General features: G+C 37.1%; 1 protein-coding gene across 3 annotated transcripts in view; it reads left to right on the top strand.

Annotated features, from left to right (window-relative positions):
* Window positions 1-26,153, top strand: part of LOC106130476 (potassium voltage-gated channel protein Shaker) — a 234,429-nt gene extending 208,276 nt beyond the window's left edge. Inside the window, exons 3-11 of one of the 3 annotated variants that reach the window (XM_060953463.1) lie at window positions 3,408-3,511; window positions 3,830-3,991; window positions 4,062-4,705; window positions 5,395-5,524; window positions 7,701-7,906; window positions 11,658-11,881; window positions 12,986-13,166; window positions 15,679-15,717; window positions 17,153-26,153. In XM_060953463.1, coding sequence (XP_060809446.1) covers window positions 3,408-3,511; window positions 3,830-3,991; window positions 4,062-4,705; window positions 5,395-5,524; window positions 7,701-7,906; window positions 11,658-11,881; window positions 12,986-13,159 — 1,644 coding nt within the window. In that variant the 3' untranslated portion in view covers window positions 13,160-13,166; window positions 15,679-15,717; window positions 17,153-26,153. Of the gene's footprint in view, window positions 1-3,407; window positions 3,512-3,829; window positions 3,992-4,061; window positions 4,706-5,163; window positions 5,294-5,394; window positions 5,525-7,700; window positions 7,907-8,103; window positions 8,533-11,657; window positions 11,882-12,985; window positions 13,167-15,678; window positions 15,718-17,152 lie in introns of those variants that run through there. The other 2 variants (XM_060953460.1, XM_060953462.1) reach the window with 2 other exon arrangements.
* Window positions 26,154-26,441: the final 288 nt, after the last annotated feature.

Here is a 26,441-nt window from a genome sequence, read left to right as displayed (position 1 = left end):
TCAGTACAGTTGGTACGGATAAGAAGGCCTTTTAATTTTTATCATACGTTTACGGCACCATTTTCTTTAATACAGCTTAAATACTTTCAATATTGTTATTTTAGTTTTCGGCCGCTATAAATAGAAAGACACCTTCCCGTACCGGCCACGTTCTAATTAAAGCCGATTCGTGAATCGTTGTATTTCAAGATCTTCGGGTTTACGTGCAGCGTCCGACCAGCTGTTTGTTACGTGGATCTGCGACGGATTGGTACACTTGCCAGTACCCGAAACCGCGGAACTTGCGCGAAGAGAGCTTTGAATGTAGATGAAGCGAAAGAAGTATGCAGGGATTGTGGCAAGTGAAATGGTGTAGTCTCTAGGGAAGTGATTTTTTCTATGCATGTATGGTACACTTGCAGCTACAGTAATACTCTCTCTCTCTCTCTCATTCAATGTGTATTTCCAGTTGTGCCCTCAGTCATTCGCCGATATTTCTAATACTAACTCTCTCTTATTCAGTTTGTATTTCCTTTACTTTTAAATATTTCCTAAAATTTTGGTCTTGATCTACATGCTCGGTTAAACTATGGCAATCCAAAGGCCGTCTTTCTCTGGCGTTGCTTTCCTACCTTTGGAAAAACCTTATCAAAATCTGATTATTCTAACGAAAAGCATACAAAAATAAGATTTATAAAAATATATTAAAACTTACGGGGACGAGGATTTAGTGTTTCACTTTGCGTGGTTAAGTATGACAATCATAAATTAATATAAACAATAATAATCATAAAATTAGTCGCTAAGGTCAGCTTTCCGAATACTTCATGCAGTCGTCACTCTTTTTCATTCGTCTTTTACGTACGCGCGTAGGTACTATTCAACTATGCCGGAAACCACATAGTTTATCGGCAGTTATTATAGTTTACGAATATTGGATGTTGCAGAACCTTGTATATAGTACAGAATACTTTTAACGTATGGATCATACAAAAAATGTCTGACCTTTCGCAAACACCGCTTATAACAACCCTATTTTTAGCCAGAAGGTTAAAAATTTAGACCAATTTAGTTTAGAATTTCACAGGAGTATTATTCGTTTTCATTAGTATGTCAACTTTATATGCAGAGCTATTAAATTCAACGTAATTATTAGAACGCTAGAGATTTATTTCTATTTAGGCCAATAGCAGCCTGTATGTATGTATTCAATTCTTTTCTTTCCACTGGTCCATAAAAAAACTCTATATGGCTCATTCTGTAGGTATTACAGTCCCAAAAATATTGGTCGCCAAGAGAAATCTATTGATACCTTGTTTTGTTTAAGACACTAAACATCCAATATAAAATATACTACTGTTCTCAAGGCATTTTCTTGCAATGATTTAACATTTTTATAACATACATAATAATACGCGCAAAAAGTTACCGACCATTTTAAAAATAATTTTATTGCGTGTCCTTGGCTGATATTATATCACAACCAGACACTTCGACTTTATTTATTTACATTCACATGGAACATGGCTAAGAATTTAATCCAATATTTCAAGTTAAAAAGAACGTTAGTACTATATACGTACCTATACCACGTATTTATAACTTACGAGACAGACTGGGTCAACAGTTTCGAATCGGAAAGGCCACTTTCAGCTGAACCAGTGTATATAGATACTCGTAGTACTGGTAGAACATATTTAATTTTCAACGGAGATGAATATTATAGCAGACTGGCGTGTGCATAAATATTTATTTATTTTTATGGATGTAAATAGGAACATTATACTAAAATATTTACGATGGCCTCGCCCGGTCGCTTATCCGTCATCTTTCAGCGCGAGCCAGAAACATCCACTCAACAAATCCTGCGTTATATGTATCTAGTGTTAACTGCTGGCCACTATGTAATTATATTTTAACAACTCTAGTTTATGAGGATAATATTTTCAAACATAGAAGTAATACTACTTATGTAATGAATTGACACTCGACCGCTCGTTAAATTCAAATGCGAAATAAAAAAACAAAATACATGATGCAAATATGCATTTTAACTTTATTATAGAATACTTCTACAATAATGTTTGCAAGTATGAAATATCATTGCATTGATCCATACTCTTTATATTGAGTATGGATCAATGCAATGAGTGTGGCCAAATAATGTTTATATAGAAAACTCAAATAAAATTAATTGAACTTAAAATAACAATGACATAGGTTTATTTCATATAATCACAATCATATAAATGTAGGTATGTTATAAATAATAATAAGTCACACAAATTGAGCTAGGCCCCCATAAAACAATAATGTTCATACATTAATACGTAACCCTTTTAGTGGGTAGTTGATAAACGACGAGTCGTCGTGCCCGGCGCACGCGCACGTTTCGCCATCACCCTCGTCATCGGCGCACTCGTTAAATCTCGACCTTAGAGCGGAACCATTAGCGGTCACATTTACGCTCCGTACCGTTGGAAAATTAATTAAAATCACTTCATAAAGCTGATATTTGTTGCCTGGACTGCACTGAACACGCTGCGCCCTTGAACAGCACACAATAAAATGTATTTTTGGAAGCGGCCACTGCCAACCGCAGTTACGTCCGAAAGAAACCGTGTGAACGCTGGGTCAGCGTCTCGTTAAACCAATTTACGCGGTTAGCGGTGCGATGACAGTGCAGTGCTCATAATAAGTGTAACTCAAATGTCCAACTGTATATTTAAACAACGCGCTGCCCAAACCACTGTTCACAGTTTCTTTATGTGGTCTACGGGTGAACTCAGAGAGAATTACCCAATATTACCTGGAAACGGTAATTGCGGGATTTTTCGTTGGTTGCGCGAGAGTCCTCTAATGCTTAGTCCTCTAAAGGCGGATTTATATTTGTCTGGCGTGTCGTGTCGTGACGCGTCAGGACGTTATCGTAATATATAAGTATAAAGTTTCGAAATGAGAAGCGAAATATCGCAAATAAATATGTAAATAATAATCAACGCTAAATCCAAGTTCTGGTGTCGTCGTATCTGTATAGAAACCAATCGGAATAAACAAGTCGCGAGTTAAGACACTCTCATTTAGCATAGCCGACCCTGGCGTTGTCGGTGCGACGTGGTCTCCTGTCATTATCACTATCCGATGATAATGACAGGAGACTTAATGATTTGAAAAAGTTCACTGATTTTTACTCACAGCGACTGTTGTCCCTAAACCAAGACTAGATTATGGTATGAAGTTTATCTTATTTACCTACTATCCTAATATTATCCTATTATGTCCATAAATTGATTTGGAGTGTTGCTCTTCTACTGATGTAGTACTAACACAGTTTTTCCTCAAGAACTCAGTATTATACTCATGTGAGTAAATTTTCTTCCAATCAGAAAGTCTAATCATCGTGACTAATATTTGTGCTTTGGTCTTAGGTCAGCGGGCTGAAGTTCGAGACCCAGCTAAGGACCCTGAACCAGTTCCCAGAGACACTCCTGGGGGATCCGTCCCGCAGGATAAGATACTTTGATCCACTGAGGTAAGTTTGTTAAGCAAATAAATACGAGTAAATAAGGGACAGTCTGTGTATTGAGCTAGCCCCGAATTAAGATCAAGACTAGTGTTATGGGATATTATTCGATGATACAAAATTTTATAATGAACTTAATAAACTCATATCATTTCTTGACCGCTATCAAAACCAAAACATTTGGTTCTGAGCCACAGTATGGAGACTTTTCACAATAAGTACGAATCATACGGGCATCAACTTCATCTCCACTGTGCAATTTTTAACATTCTCTCTTATAAAACCAACTTTATTTTGTTGAATTGACTTACTTAATTTTTAATACAGGAACGAATACTTCTTCGACCGAAATCGCCCCTCGTTCGACGCGATCCTGTATTATTACCAGAGCGGGGGACGGTTACGTCGACCAGTAAACGTTCCTCTCGACGTGTTCTCGGAAGAGATTAAATTCTACGAACTTGGGGAACAGGCCACAAACAAATTCCGGTAAGGTCTTTATATAATTGTCGAAATTTTTATAATATAGTTTAACATAATAACTATGAATATTTTCTAGGGAGGACGAGGGTTTCATTAAGGAGGAGGAGAAGCCTCTGCCATCCAACGAACGCCAGCGCAAAATCTGGCTGCTTTTCGAGTACCCTGAGAGCTCCCAGGCCGCCCGCGTCGTCGCCATCATCTCGGTCTTCGTCATCCTGCTCTCGATTGTCATCTTCTGCCTGGAAACCCTCCCAGAATTCAAGCACTACAAGGTCTTCAACACCACAACCAACGGCACTAAAATCGAAGAAGACGAGGTCCCCGACATTACTGACCCCTTCTTCCTGATTGAAACGCTGTGTATCATTTGGTTTACATTCGAGTTGATAGTGCGGTTTTTGGCTTGTCCGAACAAGTTCAATTTCTTTAGGGACGTGATGAATATTATAGATATAATAGCTATTATCCCTTACTTCATCACCCTGGCAACTGTAGTGGCAGAAGAAGAAGATACATTGAATCTGCCTCGAGCGCCGGTATCTCCTCAAGACAAGTCCACCAACCAAGCCATGAGTCTCGCTATCTTGCGGGTGATTCGTCTCGTACGTGTCTTCCGTATCTTCAAACTGTCGCGCCACTCCAAGGGTCTACAGATCCTTGGCAGGACACTTAAGGCATCAATGCGCGAGCTCGGGCTTTTGATATTTTTCCTGTTCATCGGTAAGTGGATCTTTCACTATTCCAATATTTCGACACATTATAATATTGTATTCAAATGCGCTATGTATAACATTTTTGCAACGAAGTTCAGTTTTTGTCTTTATTATGATAGGCGCTATTTAAATATGTATAAAATATTATTTTCTGCGCCGTCCACTTCCATATTAATTGAAATAAAAATTGAACTTTACATAAACCCAAAATAAGGGTTACGGTTTGGGCGGCGCTCAATATATATCTGCTCAACATTGTATATCTTTATGTCAATAAGGTTATACATATTAATGCTTCTTTGATAAAAAAGCAATGCTTTATAAAGCCGTGCTATCGAGGTCTGAAGGTCGCCCACAGAGAAGGAATTCCCGGAGGCCCGGCGTGACGCGTGGCGTCGCCTGAGCAGGCGCTTCCGCGGCGCGGGCCACCACGAGTTGCGTGCACAATATATTTTGTGTTCGCAGGAGTGGTCGTGTTCTCCAGTGCCGTATTCTTTGCGGACAAAGATTGCCCCGATACAAATTTTTCCTCTATCCCTGACGCTTTTTGGTGGGCAGTAATTACGATGACCACCGTCGGCTATGGAGACATGAGGTAACCCGCGTCGCAGACCCGCCCCTGCCCCGCCCGCTCGCCCCGCTCTCGCCACTGTATGTCGCACTGTATTCTCCGTTGGTGTGTGCTTGTTCTTAAAGGTGTGGTGCTGTTTTCATCTGCGGTGTACTTCGCTGAGGCAGGAAGTGAGAACAGCTTCTTCAAATCCATACCTGATGCGTTTTGGTGGGCGGTCGTGACAATGACGACCGTAGGATACGGAGACATGACGTATGATACAGCGACTTCACCCTAAACTTCATCTTTGCCTTCTCGTCATTTCATTTTATCCTACAACTACCCTACATTGGCATTTTAACACTATTGTGATTTATTTCGCCTCATCATGTAACTATTTATGCTTTAGTTTGATTTTATCGTCGGTTCGCTTAGAACTTAACCGATCACATCACTTTTTATTCACTCTAAGAAAAATTGCACGTTTAAGAACGTTCCTTATTGTCTTATTATTATTTTAGTCCTTTGTCATCAAATCTTCCTGAATTCTTACAATTTTACATGGAAGCGTAGCTGTAAAATTTTCCATTGGCGTATCGTATTCCAAATGGCCCGTCGTCGGTGTGACAATCGCCCTTCCCAAAGCGTATATTTATTGAGAGAGAGCAAGCTTTCGTTGTGATAACACTTTAGCAGATGCTGCTGGGTTATATCAAAACCACAGCTGTCAAGTTGAAGTGACTTGTCGATGTACTGAAACCATTATCCAAAGAATGTATGCTCCTCTGTAACGCTTCCGCTAAAAATATGTGTACCTACCTATGATCCTTATTGGTGTTGTGGACGTGTCATAATGTTCATTAGCTCATTGAAAATGGTGATCATCTCTTGCATCCTTCTCCATCATGATTTCATAGAGAGCATTACATTAATTTTGCTTGTGTGTATCCAGTTGATACGATTTCTGACTTTGATTTCGTCTATCACTCTCTCTCTCCGTCCAGTTATTTTGGAATGCCCACCTCTCTGTTTTAGTCCCATTCGTACTATGTGGTGAATTTTACGCCTTACTGCTACTATGTAAAATTGTTGTTCAGATCGTTGCTTTAATTTTGTCATTGGCTTCTCGTGGTAGCTTCACACCATTTTCGATAGAGGTACATCGTGCACATGCATCCATTGAATGTTAGACGTAAAACTGCATGACTACAAAGTGGTCCATGAATGAATAGGATTATTTGTTAGTATTAGTTTAAACTTTAATTCGATTTTTTTCAGTTCAGTTATGATATTTTGTGAAACGGTACGAAGAGCTAAGCTTTTGAATGATGAATGTTCCCTGGATCTATTCTGTTTTGACAAAGCTTAAGCGTAAGCCCTTTTTAGTACTAATCCATTAGCTTGTTAAGGGCATTGGTGTTGTACCAATTTCTACACATGCTTTTTAAGAAGTTAATAGATTTGCTTAATTGGGTTTACAAATTTTGTATGTCAAAAACAGAATAAGGTAACTAACATGATTTCATTGCAGGCTTAGTTTTTCAACTGAATTTCACAGCTGGCGATAAACACAAACCAAACGTCTATTCAAATAATGTGGACAAACGTTATCATTTGGTTATAACCATTATTTGCCCGAGATAAATCTGCATCGACAATTATTAATAACACACTAGGTGTGGATCTATTTGGGACAAGTATGGTTTTTAAACTAAATACTATTGTTAGTCTACATTTTGTAAGACGAACTGCTATGCGATAACTATTCGTTGCAGGAAACTGTAACACGCTGGCGAGTATGTGTGGTGATGGATGAAATTGTATTGCTTGCGTTCTACCCAGAATATGCTGTGCGAATGGTCTTAAAATAAATAATTTGTCCGATTGATTCAATTCGCAGTTTCCTACGGTCTTCATTAATATTTAGTTATGAGCACATTTTTGATGTTGTTTGTGTCATTGTACTTAGTAGATGGTTCCGGGCGGGTACGTACAAACAAGTAATTTAACGCATGAACATAAATATCTCTAATCATAGTTTAATATTAATATAGGTAGTAGCAATTCAAATTATTTCTTTGTCTAAAGACGATGCGCAATGGCTCTTCAAAAAATTGTAATATTCATACAACAAAATTCTTATTTTCTATGCAAATCCACGTCGTTGGATTATTACGAGATAAGATATTCCATTAATATATAAATAAATAAAAGTTCAAAAAATATACAGAAAATTAATTAAGTCTTAAACAGAATTGATTTATTTTTTCGATAGCATCTTAAATGATTCAGCCGACGTGGTAAGATTTTACATCAAACCTTGTTCATCAAAATGTTAAACAATTTAAAAAAATATAAATATTTCGATTCGCCTTTAACTTGTCTGCCATTCGTCGCATCTCTTTCAGCACAATGTTCCATTAAAACTGATTGTGTTTTTCTGATATAGGCCAGTCGGAGTGTGGGGGAAGATCGTGGGGTCCCTGTGTGCTATCGCCGGCGTGCTCACCATCGCGCTGCCGGTGCCGGTCATCGTCTCCAACTTCAACTACTTCTACCATCGCGAGACCGACCAGGAGGAGATGCAGTCGCAGAACTTCAACCATGTCACCAGCTGCCCTTACCTACCTGGTACTATGGGCGAGCCCTACTTGAGTAAGTCCCGCGACAATATCCCCTTCATCATTGCCATTACACGACAACATTTTCCCGTTAAAGCACTTTGACGACATAGTTATATGTCGACCGTTTATTTTGCTGCATGAATCTCAAAGCTTCTCACATTTGATTTGATCGCATGTTTTTAGTTTAGTATTATTTGTTTCTTTTATGTTGATTTTCGGTAATTTCAGGTGGAAAGGACGATGAAAGGGACGAGCTGTGCGGTGACCAATGACTATATGATAGTGTTTTGTTTCTCTTTTTGCAACGGACTAGAGTTCAATCGAGATAGACGATCCTTGTGATATTATACAGTAAGAGGCGATCTAGTGCAAGTGGTTCTGTACATATTAGGCTAAGTTAAATGAACAAACGATATTAAATTGTTATTAATTTTTATTTCACTATGTTTGGGAGATGTTTTAAGATTTTGAAAAAGTAATAAATTGTAGAAAGATGCCATCATCTTGTTCTTATAAAAATTCTAAAAGATTTATTATAGTGAACGACTAACGAGTTAGTGATATTTTCTAGTCTTTAGATAATAACATATGAGACAAATAAGCTTCTTAAAACGAGTACCATGAAGCCCAACGTATATGTAAGATGTAAGAGTTCTCATAAAGACAATATATTTTAGTAAAAAACGGTGTTGTGAAGATTTTTTCAAATATTTCCTTTTATTTTAGCGGTTTATTATGCCATTTATCAAATGGACCTGGAAGAGTAAGTTACATTATTTTATTTGATGCTTATTCTGCTTAACATTAAGTATTTTGTCTAGATTTTATTATTTATCTTTTTTATACCATGCCTAATCACCAATTTTTTTTTAAATGTATGTATGATATCTTTACACTCTCATTTTAAAACATACAGGTACTTACATTATTTGTGTATTATATTTTATACTTTCTAAGTATATATAAAAATTTATAGAACAATTATAATTTTAACAAAAATTCCCTTTTAAAAACCTAAAATGAAAACAAAAATAAATCCTGTATACAATTTATCTTTTAATTCTCCGAAGAAATAAATTTCTACGAGTATATATATACATATATATATATATATATATATTGTATTGTGATATCGAATATAATAATACTACTATATTTTATGATAAGAATGTAAAAATAAAACTGCAGTCATTAAGAACATTCTATCTGGTACCGATGACCAGGGATCGACCCATGACTTGAGTTGCACCAAACTTGTAACGTGTACCAAAACTGTAACGCAACGTTAACTCATAAGTTTAAAATGCCATTAAATTTTTTCATACAATGGTGACAGTTACCGCTAACATCAAATTTTTACACAAACCACAACTCTATTTACACTCTTTTATTCAGATAAATCCATACAGTTGAGCTGAATGTTATAGATATGATTATACTCGTATGTTATTTCGCTATCTATGCACTTAATTTTCATTTGAAGCGTAAAATTAAAAACGTACCGTTTACTTTAAAATTAAGTGATAAATCCCAGCGTATGGCAGACCGCCAGACTCCGTGGAATCCCGTTTCGAAACCGACGCATTCTGTGTATACGAGTGTATAAACAAATCAACAAGTGTCCAGGGGCCGTGACATGGCAATAATTTTCCACTTAAGAAAAATATTAATGGGTTTTAGAGCTGTTTTTTTTTTCGAACTTGTTTGCTTGTCTTTGCGAAGTTCAACAATTTTTAGAACATTTTCTTATCAGCGCAACAGCTTTACTCGTTTGTTCCACTTGAGACAAATAGTAATAGCGTTGATAGCTGTTTTTTGGCGGACTTCTGTTTGTATTTACGAAGTTCAACATTTCTTAGAACATCTTCTCAGCTTAACATCATCATATTCTGATTGAGAAAGATATTAATAATTGTTTGTAAGCCTTGCCTTTTAATAATCCTTAAAAAATTAAATAACTATACATTTTTGCAAAACAATCGTTTCTTAAAAGATAAAAAAATTTAAGAACTGCCCTAAATAACTTGTCATCAATAAAATACGACAGATATCGTCAAGGTATTTAAAAATAATGTGAATAAATTTATGCAGTAACAGACGTTCCACTTAAAGCTATTGTAAGCTTCATTTGCCTGAAGCTGACAGAAGCTTACATAAGCTGTTGGAATAACCTGATAAATGCGACTTATATAACTTCACTTCAGTTTCCGTCCGATGGATTAGATTGAACTACCCTACTTATAGAACGAATATTTTTCTTGACTTAAACTGATAGAATCTGATAGAAGAAGATTTGCAAATTGTAAATTTGAATCTGTTACTTGAATAGAATATCTAATAGGACTTTGTATTTAAATATTAGTCAAGAATATTGAAATGACCTTACCATATTGTACTGTATATCATACATACATATCGTTTATAATATTTGTGTTACGAAATGAAATTTTAATTATTACATTTAATCATTAAATTCATCGAGTGAAAACTTATCTCAAATACTAACACTATTACAAATCGATAATAATGCGAGTTTTGCTAGTTTGCATTTGGGCCAATTAGATTAATTATTTTTTTAATTAGATTAAACTTGTTGTTTACTTTATTATGATAAGTTTTCGAAAAGTAATATTAATTGTAACCAAACGATCATTGCAATCAAAAAATTTAATTAATACCACAGAAATATGAATAAAACATAATAATTTATTAAGTTTAATTAGAAATAATAAACTTACATAAATGTTAAAATACTATGCCGTTAGAAAAGCAAACAAAATTAAATTAAAAAATTGCAGCTTTGTCAAACATATGTCACAAAATTGTATGTAAAGAATAATTAAAATCGCATTTATTATTACTTGATGGAGTCTGAAGCCTTATTTTCTTGTTAAATTTTCATTTATTTTAAAACATAAATAATTTTTATTGTGTTTAATCTTTTTTTGAAGTCAGAGACACATGTCGTTAGACGTGAAAAATTCAAGTTTCATTTGCAAAAACTGTTTATAGTATCTACATATATAATAGTCTTCATATTCCATTTTTTTTTAATATTATAGTAGTAAATTCCACTTTCATAGGAAGCAAGTTATAGAAAACGTGTCCAGTTCAGTTCCGTAAGAGGCTTAAAATATCATCCCATTTTCCTACAAAGAAGTTATTTCCGTAGAGCGGCACGCTAAGCCGTCCCGGTTGTCAATAGCCGACGCCGGTGACCTAAAGACGGTTTGAAAACCTTTAAAACCTAGGTATTAAATATGGTATTTTTGTCTGTGACATTCTAAAAGAATATGTAATATTTTCCAAACGATTGAATACACTTTTTGCAAATTACTTGTTAATAGTAGAACTTTAAAATTATAGAGAACTAGAGGCCGCCCGCGACTTCGTCCGCATGGAAACCCTATCAATCCCGCGGGAACTCTGGGATAAAAAGTAGCCTATGTGTTATTCTGGGTCTTCAGCTACCTACATACCAAATTTCTTATCTTTGAAATAATAACCAAGAATATTTTATAAAGAACTGTTCTTTAAGAAAGCGTTAAATAAACAGAAAATATGACTTTATGAAACAAACAAGATTTGAATTGTCTCAAAATCCTTCACGACTAAAAAGCACAAACCTTGGCTTCAACCAACCGAATCTTCTAAACACGTTACATTGAAAATACTGCGCTGCGATAAGCACCAATCAGATTGCATTATCTTCTAACGGTACAATTTGATTGGTAGACTCCACACAGCTGTGCTTGAAACGTACACTAACACTGGCACAATAGTTTCAGGGCCGATTCATAAGAAGTCTTCAATGAGCGACGACTCCTCTTCGGAAATGATGGAGTTGGATGAGAATGCATTGGTTACTGATCCCAACCTGGACGGGAATCTACGGCGTCTCCAGGAGGAGGAGAAGCTTCTGTTGGAACAGCAGGCGGCCATGGAGGCCGGCACGGTGGATGATATCGCGGCTTTAGAACATCAGGATGCTCTCCGGCTTAACCATGTATGTTAATTTTATATTTAATCAAGTATATTGTTGTTCTTAGACTCTACAGCCATACTATATCTGCTCTTCTGCTAATGAGACTCAATACCATCATTAACCCATTCAGCTGTACATGGCCTGTCGGTCTTTTTAAGACTGCTGGCTCAGTCTACCTCGCAAGGAAATTTACGTATTACTATAGAAAATTAAATCTTGGCATGGGGCAGCCCTTCACTCGTTTTCAAACGCCACTGTGCGGATTATCGAACACTGAACACTTACCAGGCCAAACTTATCTTGACAACCGTGTAAGACAAAGCTATTATTAACTTAATTAAATGATATATAAGTGGGCATTGTAACGAGAAGTGGTTTCCAGCAAATTGGTAACATGATCGGACCTTTTCGTGAAAATGGAACTCTTGTTATTGCGATGTAGCTACGTCATGAACCAATTAAGATTTCTTTAGGCGAGGTGTCTCCTATTATTTTGGGGAGGCAATCAGGATAACTGCATAGCAACAACCTCTTTTCAAACACAGACTGAAGTAAGGTTTGGGGAATAAATAAGCAATTCTCTTTGTCGTCCATTCTGCACTGCACATAAATTTCAGTTCAATCGAACAACAGAAAGTAGGTCAAATTTAACTTGCGAGATTTATCACAACACAGACACCGGAGCAGATCAAGATAATAAATTAGTTTATCCTAGAATAGTCCTCGTGTAGTTCCAATATACTCCTATATCTAATTCGTATATTTAATAGTTGGTATATTCGGTTAAATACAAAAAAATATATATTTCCACCACTTTATAGTACTTCAAACTTTCAAGCGGATAAAATCCAGAAAAAGAGAAGAATGGACAATATTCATTCCACTGATGTACATCTGCAAAGTCACATTTCCCTTGCGCATTCGAACAGGAACGAATGTTATGGTAACGGCTATATTGTTTCTATCTCGGAGGTCCTAAAGGCACCTTTTCACCCATGAGGAAACGGAGATGGTTTATGCGTTTGGGGTAGGAGTATGTTTATTACTTGAGCATAAGTACAACTTCAAGCACTGTCCTTGCACATTATGACTCGAGCATTCCTCTAACGTCTAATCATTTTTCAGCTGAAGCAACAGGAGATCCAGAAACAGCAACACCAGCAAGCTCAGCGCCTTCTCCGCCAGCAGGAGTCGGCCCAGGGGGCCCGCCGTGATGCCCCAGCTCCCCGCCGCCGGGCAGCCTGCACCGTGAGGGTCAACAACCTTCACGCCGCAGAAGCTATCGAGACAGACGTCTGACCATTAGGTGAGTGATGAATGATGAAAAATTTTCCTTTTTCGAACTGATCTGATGAATTTGTGATTGGTTGGTTATCCCGTCATCCAGCGAAGGGATATTGGAACTCGTTGGCGTTTTTAGTTGACCCAACGTTAAGCCAAACGGATTTCGAGATGACTTGCTTTTTAGCTATTAGTGCCACAAATATGCAACCCGTGTCTCCTTGATAAAGCTTAAAAGGTAAAATAAATCGCTGGATCGGGTGACTAGTCTTATTCACAGATTTACTCTTCAGAATATTTTATTGTCTTTATCTATTGGCAATCCTGTAGCAGCAATAATGTAGATATAGATGAAGCTGTTCCCTAGTGATTGCCATATTAGAGGAACAGGTAACTTACTTTCAGGAGCAAGATTATCACAAATAAATAAAACAGTTTAAAGAATATTCCATAAATTTGGAATCCAAAATCACTAAACAAAATAAATGATCAAAAGCTGATTACCTAAATATTGTCATGTTCTAAACTGTCGAATTTTAACAATTTACTTTCTGAACTTTCGAATTTTAATAAATAACCAGTTGGTCCCTGCTCTTAAATTGAGATGTTTTAGCTATCGTGCGTATCTTTGAAAACAGCATATATGTAAAAGCATTTTTATATCAAGACGTAAACGTATTAACCTACTTACTGTTTGAAAAACTATTTATTTGTCCTTTTTTCAACGTAGGTAGGTATTCGGTTAGACACTCAAAATTAAATAGAGTTTCCATAATAATAAATTAAAAAATATGAAATAGGTTAATTGAATAATTCGTTTCCATAAATTAAAAAACCATTTCCGAACCTTTCATTAAAAAACATTTTCCTCACTTCCTCCTTTCCATCTTGAATTTAATCTAAAATAAACGAAACCATTTCCCTATTTTTAATGTGACCTTTAAATATTTTATAAAACTGTTCAAAATTTATTAATTGTAAGTGTTAGTCCAGTTACCTCAGCAACTCTTAGAGGAAAGTTAATTTCAATGTATAATATATGTATTTACTTAATTATCTCAAATTAAACTAAAAACACTTCTTGGAAATTTCCACGAAAACATGAGTAATCGGAACATGAATTTTAATTTAACGCCGGCTGAGTTGCGGAAACAGCTTGTGTCCATATAAATCGCCACGTTGGTTACATAAAGCCTTAACCCGGCCCTAATTATTCCCGCCAAAGAGACGGATCGCTGCGGTTGACCCACATAAGATAATGGCTGACCTGACAGTAGACCCGCAAATTCCGAGTTGACCCTACCCCGTATTAGACGAACGTTTTCCTGTACAAAGTAAGGCTTAATCGAATTCTTTTTCTATATAGGATAAGAACGCCATGTTATTGGAGGTCGAAATTGTACGCAAATCTGGTAAAACATTTATTTAATTATTTTGTTTTGTAAAAAGCATTTTAAAACAGGCGTGTGCTGGACTTGTCTCAAATAAAAATGGTAAACTCCCCTTCCTTAAATTAAAAAACAATAAAAACGATACATTTGAATCAGATTTGCATTCAGTGTATGTCTACGAAACTCGTAGCAAATTCGTATATTCGTTCGTAGCAGTCTCGTAGTGCCCTCGTAGCGGACCACCTATCGCGTTGCAGTCTTTTATTTATAGCTCTCTCCCTAAAAGTTTATGAAGTCGCAATGGACTGCCCAAAAACCGTTATTTCCAGGGTTCATGTATATTTTATGAATGTGAAGGGTTTAATATGTGCCTCGTCGTTGCCGAGGCACTGTGATAAAATCTATTTTGTAATGCTAATACACCTTTGACTCTTGTTTGAATACGAAAATTATTTCAGATTTTTTCTTTAATTATCATATTTATTGCATCCTTAAATAAGCAATAACTACAGATTATAAAAAAAACCTTAAAGCCAGTGTAACCCGTAGAAACACCGGAAATAAAAAATGTAGGAAGAGTTAAAAAAAAACCAAAGACGAACAATATATTCGCAAATATGTCGAAGCCAAAAGCAAAACAGTTCGTCTTTGGGCGTTGCGTACATATCGTGAAGGCGGTTGACATGCAAAGTTGTTATGTGGCGCGCATGCAGTGAATGGCAGTAGTCGCGAGCCATTCATCGCACATGCGGTGGCGTGCGGCCGCGGCGCATCGGTGCAGCAGCCTTCCCAGCCGGCTTGAATGAATGCGGGCCCGCGATCGATACCCGCTGCGGCACCGCCAGCGCGCGCCCGCCCGCGCCCGTGACGTCACGCACGCAACTACCCCCACCATCTCCCCACCCAAACCACGTGCTCGCTGCACGGCTCGCCAGCCACCAATCGATGCGATCCATCATCCTAGTCCCTCTCAACTACCACATCCTGCTCCTGAGCGAGAGGGAACTATCTCGCTCCTGACCGAAACATCCCTACTGAGAGCGAGGCACACTCCCGCTCCTGACCGAATTTATCTCCGATGTTAACCGCCATAATTTCTTATCCTCTTGACTATTAAATAATTAACGTATTTTTACATTCCTCCAGGCACTATCGAGCTTCATTATTATCAAAGCTCGTAAATGTGTAAGTTGAAGATGTTTTTTATTTGCATGTCCCCTATAAGCGGGATCCGCTCGCCATACGTCCAGCAAAATGAAAGTATTGAAGATACAATTGGCATAACTCCGGTGCGGTGGGAGGACGAGGCGCACATCCAAATTATTTGTTAGGAAGTTGGCGGAGGTTCCCGCGCCCCTATCAACTCTCCTCTTCCTTTAGTGTCGCTTTAGAATGCATCAATCTGACTGCAACCAGTAAGGGCGCTCTCTTCGACATGATATTTCCTATTGTCGCATGCATTTGTGTGACGTGTAAAACTATCCAAACTGTATATTGATTTTGTGTATTGATGTTGATTGTTTTACAACTTTCTGGAATTATACCTTCCCCTTGGTTCAACGTAATTTACACGTGTCTATTAAATCTGTGCATAGAAACCAGGGGCTCTTCTGGATTCTACATTTTTAACATTTATATTCTTCAGTCTTTATTGAATCCGAGAATAGCCCCAATAATTTTATCCCCGACTCAGTAACCAAATATTTTTGCTAATTGTCTTTATATGAAACTTACAATTTCTGCGACAACTCATTTGCTAACCTGTTGTAATTAGTGCAGATGTCAATTATTATTATTTAGGCCCGGTGTTCTTTACGCGATTTGTTTATTTTTAAGCAATGCATTGTACTTACTCCTAGATATAATTATGAATAGTATCAAACAGCTGCTATAATTGAAAATGTCAATTTCTTTGTAATATCGTACCTTGTAAGTTTTGTAAAATGGCTTGTCGCACGGGCATCGCCGCCGCATGACGGTCGAACAAGTTTTATTCCAATATCACCAACTTTAGTTCAGTTGGTATCGTTTTGTTTTACATTTATGCTATAAATGTTTTATGTTTGCTCAGGATGACGCATGTATTCTCGAAACCCTACAGATATGACAAATATATATATATTTCTTTTTTAATTTTCATTTTGTCTTGTATACATTGATGTTTAGAAAATATTTACATTCCGTCTTGCGACTCTGTTAGGAAAGGCCATACCCATAGTAGGAGCCTAAAAATTTACAAAATAGTTCTTAATAAAAAAAAGTCAGGAACACGCTATGCACAGATTTGTATGTATTCGAATCGCGTAGGATTATTATAATTTCGACAGTGGCAGCAAGAATCTTCATTGAACCCGTCTGAATAAAATTTCAATGGACAAATAACTTTAAATATTTGTTTACATTTTCATCACGATATCACGTTTCACGACCAGACGGCACAGTCACGTTTTTGCTGGCCCTTGTCGCGTGAAATCGAAGTTTGAGTGCTTAACGTAATAAACTCCCGTTTGTAACCAAAAAATCGCTGTTTACAGCTCAGTATTCATTTTGAACGTGGTGAAGCACTTGAACTGTCGAACACACCTGGTGGTGATTGTAACGTTGTGACGTAATGTTTCAGATAAGGCGAGGGACAGGACGAGCGCGCACGCGGTGTGGCGTGGAAGGCTGCCGGCGCGCTCGCCGCCGCCCTGCCACGTGTGACCCGCGCGTGCGTCGCCACCCTAAGCCTCCACCCACTCCTCGACCTCTCCACGCCACTCACGTCACGCCCCGGCCTAGTGATTACCTTGTGAACTTTAATATAGCGATTGATTGGAAATACAAACGCTGATTAGAACAAAAATTAAACTATAAAAACTTCTTTTAAAATAAGCTTATAATGTTAACGCGAACATGTATTGTAAATAAGGAACTGCTTCTATCAGCTTCACTTCACTTTCTACATTTCAAACACAAATATTATAAGGAACATTCAAAAAATAATATTACAAAATAGGCCTACAGGAGTAGGTACTCGTCCCGTTCGCGAGGAACACTTTCGATCGAGTATCGCTTATGCTTAACCATTAGTTTGTAAATAGTCAGTGCGTCGCCAAGGCGACGAGCGGAGCGCCGGCCGAGGCCGCGCCCGCCCCCCGGACATACATTCCGATACGAGTCACGGTGGCACGCCGGCCGCGTCGCCACCGACAAAGGCCTAACAGACTGGGCCCCGAAAACTCCAAATCGAAGCATATTGCCAAGACGTGAAGGACCACAGACCGGAGGAGCGCTCCGCGCCGCAGACGCGTGAGCAGTAGGTTTAACGTTTCGCGCGTAGCTTTTTACTAGCTCTTCTGACAGGGAGGATATCTCGCAATTCCGCTGGATGCACTTTAGGGTTCGTTTATGATGTTCGAAGAGCAGTTTACAACGCTTTACAAGAGTCGAGTTACCGACCATGGAAGGAAGCAGGAATGTATTTTAGTTATAAGTTATTTATGTTAAATGTTGTGAACAAAACCGATAATATAATGGAATTCATGTATCAATTATATGTGCGGGGCGCGATGCGCCTCTTTCCCCACGTGTTTGTTGAGCAACAGCCTCGGATTCCCGCATCGACACAACATTACATTTTATTCAATGTTGTAGTTGTTAGTGTATGTACTCTTATGAGCGTATTCAGAGAATAGACATCGTGTCGTTAGTGCGTGTGCGCGCGTCCGGCAGTCGGGAGCAGACCGGGAGTCCATGTGTCGGCTTTACTTCGCTAATACTGGGGCAATAACTGGATTCATAATAGATATATAATCAATCTAGGTCAGCAACAACAGGAAAATATCTGAAACTGGGAAAGTAATTGCACATAATAGGAGATGGCCATCATAGAGTTTTGTACTCGCCTTTAGGCAGGTCTTTCTCCTAGAATACAAAAGCTTTACCCATGACGGATTGATAGCTGATATTTCAGAAACTAGGTACATAATATTGTAAAAATAATCGTGAAGTAATTTATCAACACAGTCATCCTAAACTCATAGTGAAGCACGACACATTTTTCAAGCCCCAATCGGTTGCCGAACAGCGCACAACTAATATTAAATGTTTTATTGGTGTTCATTATAATATGATACAGAGAGGAAGGTTGTGATGTGCTACATAATGTAACGGGGAATTTTGAAGGTTGCAGGATTTTACAATTACTCGTATATTAGCTTATAATGTTACAGTTTAAACATATCCAGTAAGAAATGAATTTACTACGAGTATATGTTCGTAATAAGTTTCAGGCAGCACGGATGGCGGACTGACGTAGACCAGCAAGTGTCAGAACGAATTATTTGAACTCGCAAACATAAAGATGGAATAGTACAATATATTTCTGTTCACATAAAAAAATGAAAAAAAAAAATCTAAAAAATTAAATTTGAATAGAAATATATTTTGCAGGATTGTGTTACTTTGCCATAATACATAATTACCCGTCCCACTTGTAAATAGTGACCGCACCGCTGTTTGTAAATAGATGATACAGCGCCGCTGCGGTACCGTGTCGTCGGAGGCCGCCCTGAGACGGGACGAGCCTCGACATGTACATATGATATCACGGACGGACGGGATGGGTCGTAATGTCAACGCCCGCTAATTGGTCCCGGTGTGAGGCTAGCGTTCCCCGAGAGGGACTCAGGTCAGTCCGCCGCTGTCATCTGGGAGGTTGATTAAATGTTCGTGGTAGTTATAGTGACATCAAATAATTTTATCATATCATTAAAACACATTTCATAAAATTTAAACGTCTAGAAAAGACATATTTACGCCCTATATATAGATTAGAATAGGTATAGCGATGATAATTAGTGTTTAAATGCGCCCCTTTACTGGGCATAGATATCCTTTGTCGCTGTTCGCTCAAATTCCATTTAGAGCAGGGTACTCGCAGGTGACGAGCTATGGTTTGTAGTGTTTTTGAAGGATTGCGAATTATTCCAAATATTTCGCTTGCAGTTAATTGCTCAGATACAAGAGAACAGAGGAATCGAACACACTACAGCGTTACCCCAGTCAAAAAAAAATTAGACCATTCCTTCTAAGACAGTCGTCTTACACTATCTACATAGATTCGTGTTATCATGTAGTAGATTGAAGCATGTCGATGTAATTCCGTACACTACCGGCCATTCGTCACCCCGCAGTCGGCGTCCGGCGATCAGCTGCCGCGCAGTGTACCACACCACCATGTTACGTGTGTTTGTTTATCAGAGCTTATAGGAGGGCTTAGGAGGAAGAGCGAAATAATGGCTTTCGGCTATCTTCTCTTTTCGCTCTAACAAGATTTTAGAGCGATCCCTATCTCGAGCAACTTAGATTATCATTATCATTATGCATTATACCTCCGCCAAATTTTCATATTCGACCAATCGTTATTTTAACTATGAAATACTGTGATTAAAGATTTAGAACTGTCTTCAATCTTCCTCTTAAGATTATGTGGTGCGGAGTGTCGGTTCATATTCGCAAGTTGAAAAATCGAATTTCTCATCGAAGTGCTGTAGGAGTCGATGTCATTATAGACAGCAATATAGATTTACCCGATTACCCATTATCCTTAAAGTGGTCAATTCATCAGGGTAGATCCAGATAGTTTGTTTTATATTGGATTGCAGTTAATCTGAAGTTACATGAAAGATGCATCATACAATTTGTGAATACGAATAAGATCTTCGCCGCTACTACTTATTGCTGCCTATAAGACCATGACTCGGGCTGTGTCCTGAAGTGGAACCGCACCAACCGTTTGCCCGATGATGTAACGCTTGGTTCAGCTTGGTTTGGTCCGTCTTCAACAAGATCTCGGTCCTATTAAAGAATATGTCAATTATATCAAAATTATCTCAAAACATTGTCACAGCTGGCCTAATTTGAGGGTGAACAACGGCGACATTTTGTCTGGTTTGGACGTTTTCGGTTAGGATCTTGTTGTGTAGGTTAAGTCAGATAACATCTGCCCTAGGAAGACAATACGTGTGTTTACGTTATGATGATCATATTTCGTATCTCATAGGGATGTGAAGTGATTTGGCGCAGAACCGACGCTTACAAAATGTGCACTCAAAATGAAACCTACGCCGCAAAATTGGGAGCATTTTTTGACAAAATATTTATTACAAATGCGATTGCTTCGTCACTATGTACTTCATAAGAAGGCTCAAGGCCGCTAACAGTGCTTTGGGGCTATTCGATTAGAAACGAGTAAACATAGCCCAGCGAATACAGCCGCTGAAGTAGCAGTGGGCGGGGTACATAGCACTTAGAACGGATGGCCAATGGGTTACTCGTACAAGTTCTAGAATGGTGAACACGCACCGGCAAACGCAGTATTGGAGAACCATTCACTTGATGATGATGTCCAATGAAAATTAAGAAGTTCGAAGAAGACTACATTCAAAATTCAGGTCAAAATCTTTGAGGCAGACTTATGTCCGGCAGTGTATTTCTTGCAACTAAAACGATGATGATATTTACTCTGTATATGGTGCCAAAAAAAAGACATAATGTGGATCTAAAACGCTACTTCTGTGGTGTTTTACACAGATATCCTCAACTGACAAAAAAGCACATGTCCTTTTTGAGTGCACATTCTATTCAGTCAGTTCTGCACCAACACCGGTCAAGCTGCGTTTGCGCAGAAACGGAGCTGTGTGAGATCAACAAATCACAGCTATTCATTCCACGCACAGATAACTTCTGTCGATTTGATCGAAAAGAACGTCGTTAGTCGATATTTACACGACTCAGCGCATCTCCGTTTCTGATAAACGCACCTTTACGATAAGGAATTATGTTCTTCCGCATCAGATGGCTGCACCAAAGGGACATTAAAACATACGTAACAAGGAAATCGAGGCTGTTGTCACAAATTTTTAGATGTGTCGATGTTACAGTGTAATCATTATCTGTTTAAATGTAGTGGAAAAAAAAACAATGTTACAATTTTTCGGTTGTATCAATAAAGTGTTCGTTAATTCGATTAATTATTATAAACGTACCGTAGTCTCGCCCATGACATTATATTGTTTTTATGACTGATGTCAATAAAAATAAATAAAAATTTACCTTAACTTCATTTTAGGTCAAATCACTTTTGAAAAAATACATAACAGAACTAACCTTACATCGAATATAACCTTTACCACATTGTGCAGGTTTCCTTACGATTTTTCCCTCACCGTAAAATCATAGCAATCAAATGAAAGTAAATAAGTACGAAAAAATTGCAAAAATATATTATAAGAGAAAAATTGTTTTGTCCAAAAATCCACACATCCAAGTATATTGAAAAGTATTCGTGTTAATTTTGTAAAGTATAAATTGGGCGGTTCCGCGGTATGTTTGTATACTTCATTACCTAACGACCGCTACCTACATTATCTTAACAGTTTACCGCCAATGTTTAGTCTTGACCTCGTTCCCCGACGGCACCCTCCCATTGGATGAATTGCACAAAGCTAGGTCGACACGATGACGTCGCTTCCACCGCTGAACGGCCACCCGTCAAATTCTAATCTTATTATATCACAATCGATGTGTTCATTTTTTTCATTGGACAATAGACTAATCGAACAAGCCACTCTCTCTACTCGTGTCCACCTAGCTGTAGGGCGTGACTACATTTAATGATAGTTAGATTGTCTATGCCCCGTTGACGGTTAAATTTGGTATTCAATCCATAGACATGAGATACATTTATAGATAAATAAGAATTACTCATGTTGGCCAAAATTGTAGTTACGCCGTGTTCATTAAGGCGTATTATAATTTTCGCTCAGTATTATTAGTTGTTACATCATATGTTGTAAAAATCGTGAAAGACGTATGCGGGTGCAGTCGTGTCACATTCTTTTCAACTGTACTCTAAAATTAGATCCTCTCACGGTTTTCAAATGCTATGTTGTGTTACCGAACTAAAGTTTAACGATGGGAGTTAATATCGTAGATAGATAACCCACATAGATTTCGCTGAGGAAATCACGTTTTCTATTAACTTGAGTAATATCAATTTCGTAGTTAGGATGGAGTTGGCAAATTTTAAATTTATTAAGAAGTCTGAAAATGTCCGTTATGTATAACAGACTGTATTTGATATGGTCTTTAGGAACAACTGTAATCAGTAATTTTATCTGTAAATCGATTTGTTTTAAGATTTATAGTTAGGTGATATCTGCAAACTTTTAGCATTGTGTGGTATATCTAAATTTTTTTTAGATAAAGCTTGTTTCTAGGAATGGACGTGTTCTCATTGATGGTGTGAATTCTGAAATCTAAATGGGACTCTCCGATCTGAGCGTCGCCGGTCGCCGCGACCCCGCGCTTCTTTCAGTCTTGTCTCACCGAACTACACTTTATTAACATTTGTCACATTCTCTAGCCCAAGAACTTTACAAGAAGAAGATTATAGTGAAGGCATTTAAAAAAAAAACTTCTGAACACGACAATAATCGACTTCTACATTTCTCCTACATCGATATCTTGACATCGGAGAGTTACAAAGGTGTGTGTGTGATAATCGCGGTCCCACCACTTAATAAAATCTTAACATAACATCCTTTAATTAATCACAGGCTGAAAACAATGTAACAAGTGTTATGATGTGATAGTTTAATCCTAGTACTTGTATATGATTTTCCTTATGACTTGCCCCTCTCCGTCCAGGTTGAAGCGTGTTCATATATTGAATATAAATCATAACTCAATTGAATTAATATCGTATTATATTAGTGTCGATTAAAATATCTTTAAATTGGATAAACATTTTATATGATTCCGAATTGACGGCGGCGTACCATATTATTATATATTTTTACAATATATACAAAAATATATTATTTTTCAAAATTCCAAACAAAACATTTACATTGAGCGAACGTGCTTTCTTATGTTCGGTCTTGAAAAACAACATCACTATACAATATTCAAGTTACGCTAAAAATTGCTATGAGCTTATCAATTATTTGAACTTAATAATATTAACACTACTCGTATTTTAATTCCATCACCTAATGTAAGGAGTGAAATCTTTAGGTACATAATTACATAATCCTCTTACAAATACATAACATTAAGGATTTATAATATTAAGAGCTTTTTGACTAGTATACTTACAAAAAGATGAGATCTTATGAAATAATCAGAACTTTTCGCGATAATTTATTATATTTAATGTCCATCCAGTATTATTAGATAAATAGGTTAATGGTAAAAGCCATTTTCTAGCTCCTGTAGCGTGTTAATGTAAAATAGGTTCACTAATTGGCCAACAGATAACTCTTAAGTACAAATTTCGCTACTTTTTTGTCTCTCTCTTTCGGTCCCAAGGCTCGTGAATTATTGTACAATGGGGAAAGATTAAATGAAATATAAAATTTCTGGTATAATGGTCAGACAATCGGATGGCATGAGTGAAATATAATTAACAACTGTGCTACAAAACTGCCATAGCCAATATGTACCGAAAGCTTCGCTTGCCTGAATGCCTGACAAGATTTTGTAAAGTAGAATATATTATCGTGAATAACTTTTAAAGATAACATGCCACTCAGGAACAAAAATGATTTTAATGTTGAGAATTTCAACATGTTTCTTAACTTATTTTTGTTGTGTATAAAAAAAATAATAATCAATCGTTTGGATTGGAGAACGTTTGTCTAGTCTACGGGACCAGAGTCATTATTGTGTGAAAAGGAATTTTGTAAGAAAAAATGCGGGAAATTGTTATCAAAATGTTCGAAAGTGGTGTTCGTAGACTCAGAAAACATGCAAAAGAGGTGCGAAAAAATATTTACTCCAGAAATACAGAAAAGCTGAGAAACTGTTATAAAATATGCTTGTAAAGCATGAAACGAAATTGATACATTGATTCACGAACAAAAAGGTTTCAGAATTCATAAAATCACAATTCCTGCGAGGCACGTCAACATTGTGTACATTTAGTAAGAAATTCCATTCTTAGTCCTGACGTAAGTTGAAATTATTAGTTTTAAATCACGAATAATTTATTTTTAATTATTAGACGTAGTGAAATAAAGTGAATAGAGGCATCATTGTGCGGTGTATACTTCTGGACCCTCATGATTGTGTCATTTAATATTAAAAACAAATATATTTCCAATAAAATGTTTAGCTGTTCCCGGCTACGCAAGGGTATTTTGAAATAAATCATTTGTAATTGTTTCAAAATATAACCGCTTTCAAATTTATATAACAGCGGTTGATAACTTATGATTTCTTTCATTAGGGAAATAAGTTAGATATATTTTAATGTTAAAGTAAACTTGTTTAATAAGTTTATCAGTGATGTTTGATTATGTGCTGAAATGATTTGATACAGGGTTTCTAGAACATGCCAGCAAGATACTACCGTATACTTCGACGTATATTGTATATGGTGGGTGGTAGAGCTTGACAATATGTTAACATATCTTTAAATTAAGTTTATCATTATCATTAATTGTGATGCAACGACGAAGGCAATGCTAACCAAGGTTGCTACTATTTGAGAAATATCGACATGAAAACATACGAAAACTACACTAATGCTAACGCTACAACTTTAATACCGTTGAAGATAAACATTAAAGTGAGTACTGACCTTGGTTAAGCGTTGCTTGTCCATTGTGTGGTTGAAGTCGAGTATTTAGTGTTGTGGCGAGGGTCCAGTAACGCCGGCGATGCAAGTCGACTGCTACCATTGGTCCCGCTGTCAGTGATACACTGTAAATTGTTCAACACATTTTGCCACATAGTGTAAATAAGTTTCAAAACACTAACAGCTGGCGATCAATTTTTTTATTTATTATTAATGAGAATGTCAAGAATGTATTTGATAAAAGCCCATACATCCTGTTAACAGTTAATATTATATTAAGTATTCACTTAGAAGTGGAATTTAACACGCTGGCCATTTCGCGGCCGGCGGGCAACACTGTAGAAATTAAACATTTTCGCCAACATTGGGCATAGATGGTTATTGGACGTTAGACCCTCTCCTTCTAGTTACTTTGTGTCTAAAATATTGTCAGGATTTCAAGACACAGTCTCATACTGGTATAAACATTGTCAATTCATATTTTGCATCCAAAAGGCATGAGTACATAAAAGTACGTGGTAATAAATAACAACGCGATACAAGGTGGAGCTACATTGTATTTTTTTGGTTTGCGACACAACTCTGTAGCATTTAAGACTCATTGGAGTATTATCTCAAGCCGAAACGAGTACATAAAGTAGCCGTGACACAGAGTTCAGTGATTAAAAAAAGAAGGGCCCGTAGAACTGCAATACCAAAACCGACGCACCTAGTTCGCACCCTGACAATATTTTGTCAACTCTACCAATCAAATCCTGTCTTTTATTTGTCTGTATGTATATAATTTTGTCCAATGATTTGATACTTCCTATTCGGGCGTTCTGATCTCTTGCGCGTCTACACGTCCAAGCCACTGGATCTACGATTGCTTACAATTCCTATTTCCATTTCCCCCATGGTATGTCTGGAGCTTTTCCAATTTTTATACTTGAGTTAACAGTGCTACGCTGTAAGAATGATTTTTTTCGTATGAGTTGTAAATCGAAAAATTGTATAAATGATTCAATAAAGTAAAATTGGTGTTTTATTAGAAACCTAACCCTAATTTTCCTGATTCCTACCGTAAGATTTAAGGTACAAATGACTTTAGTGATTGCAGCAATAAAGATCTTAACTATTTTATAAGATATTAATTTCACACATATATTAAAAAAAATAGCGTTATAAAAATGTTATTCTTCACAAAAAAAACTTAAAAGTCATGTTTTAAGCTACCCAAGTCTAAGTTGTCCCACCACCACTGTCGCCATCGACGACAAAACTCAAAGGCAATGGGTCATTG

The sequence above is a fragment of the Amyelois transitella genome, chromosome Z (genome assembly GCF_032362555.1).
Source record: "Amyelois transitella isolate CPQ chromosome Z, ilAmyTran1.1, whole genome shotgun sequence".
Lineage (NCBI taxonomy): Eukaryota > Metazoa > Arthropoda > Insecta > Lepidoptera > Pyralidae > Amyelois > Amyelois transitella.
Note: the sequence above shows the minus strand (reverse complement) of the source record. Positions and strands in the feature narration are given on the sequence as shown.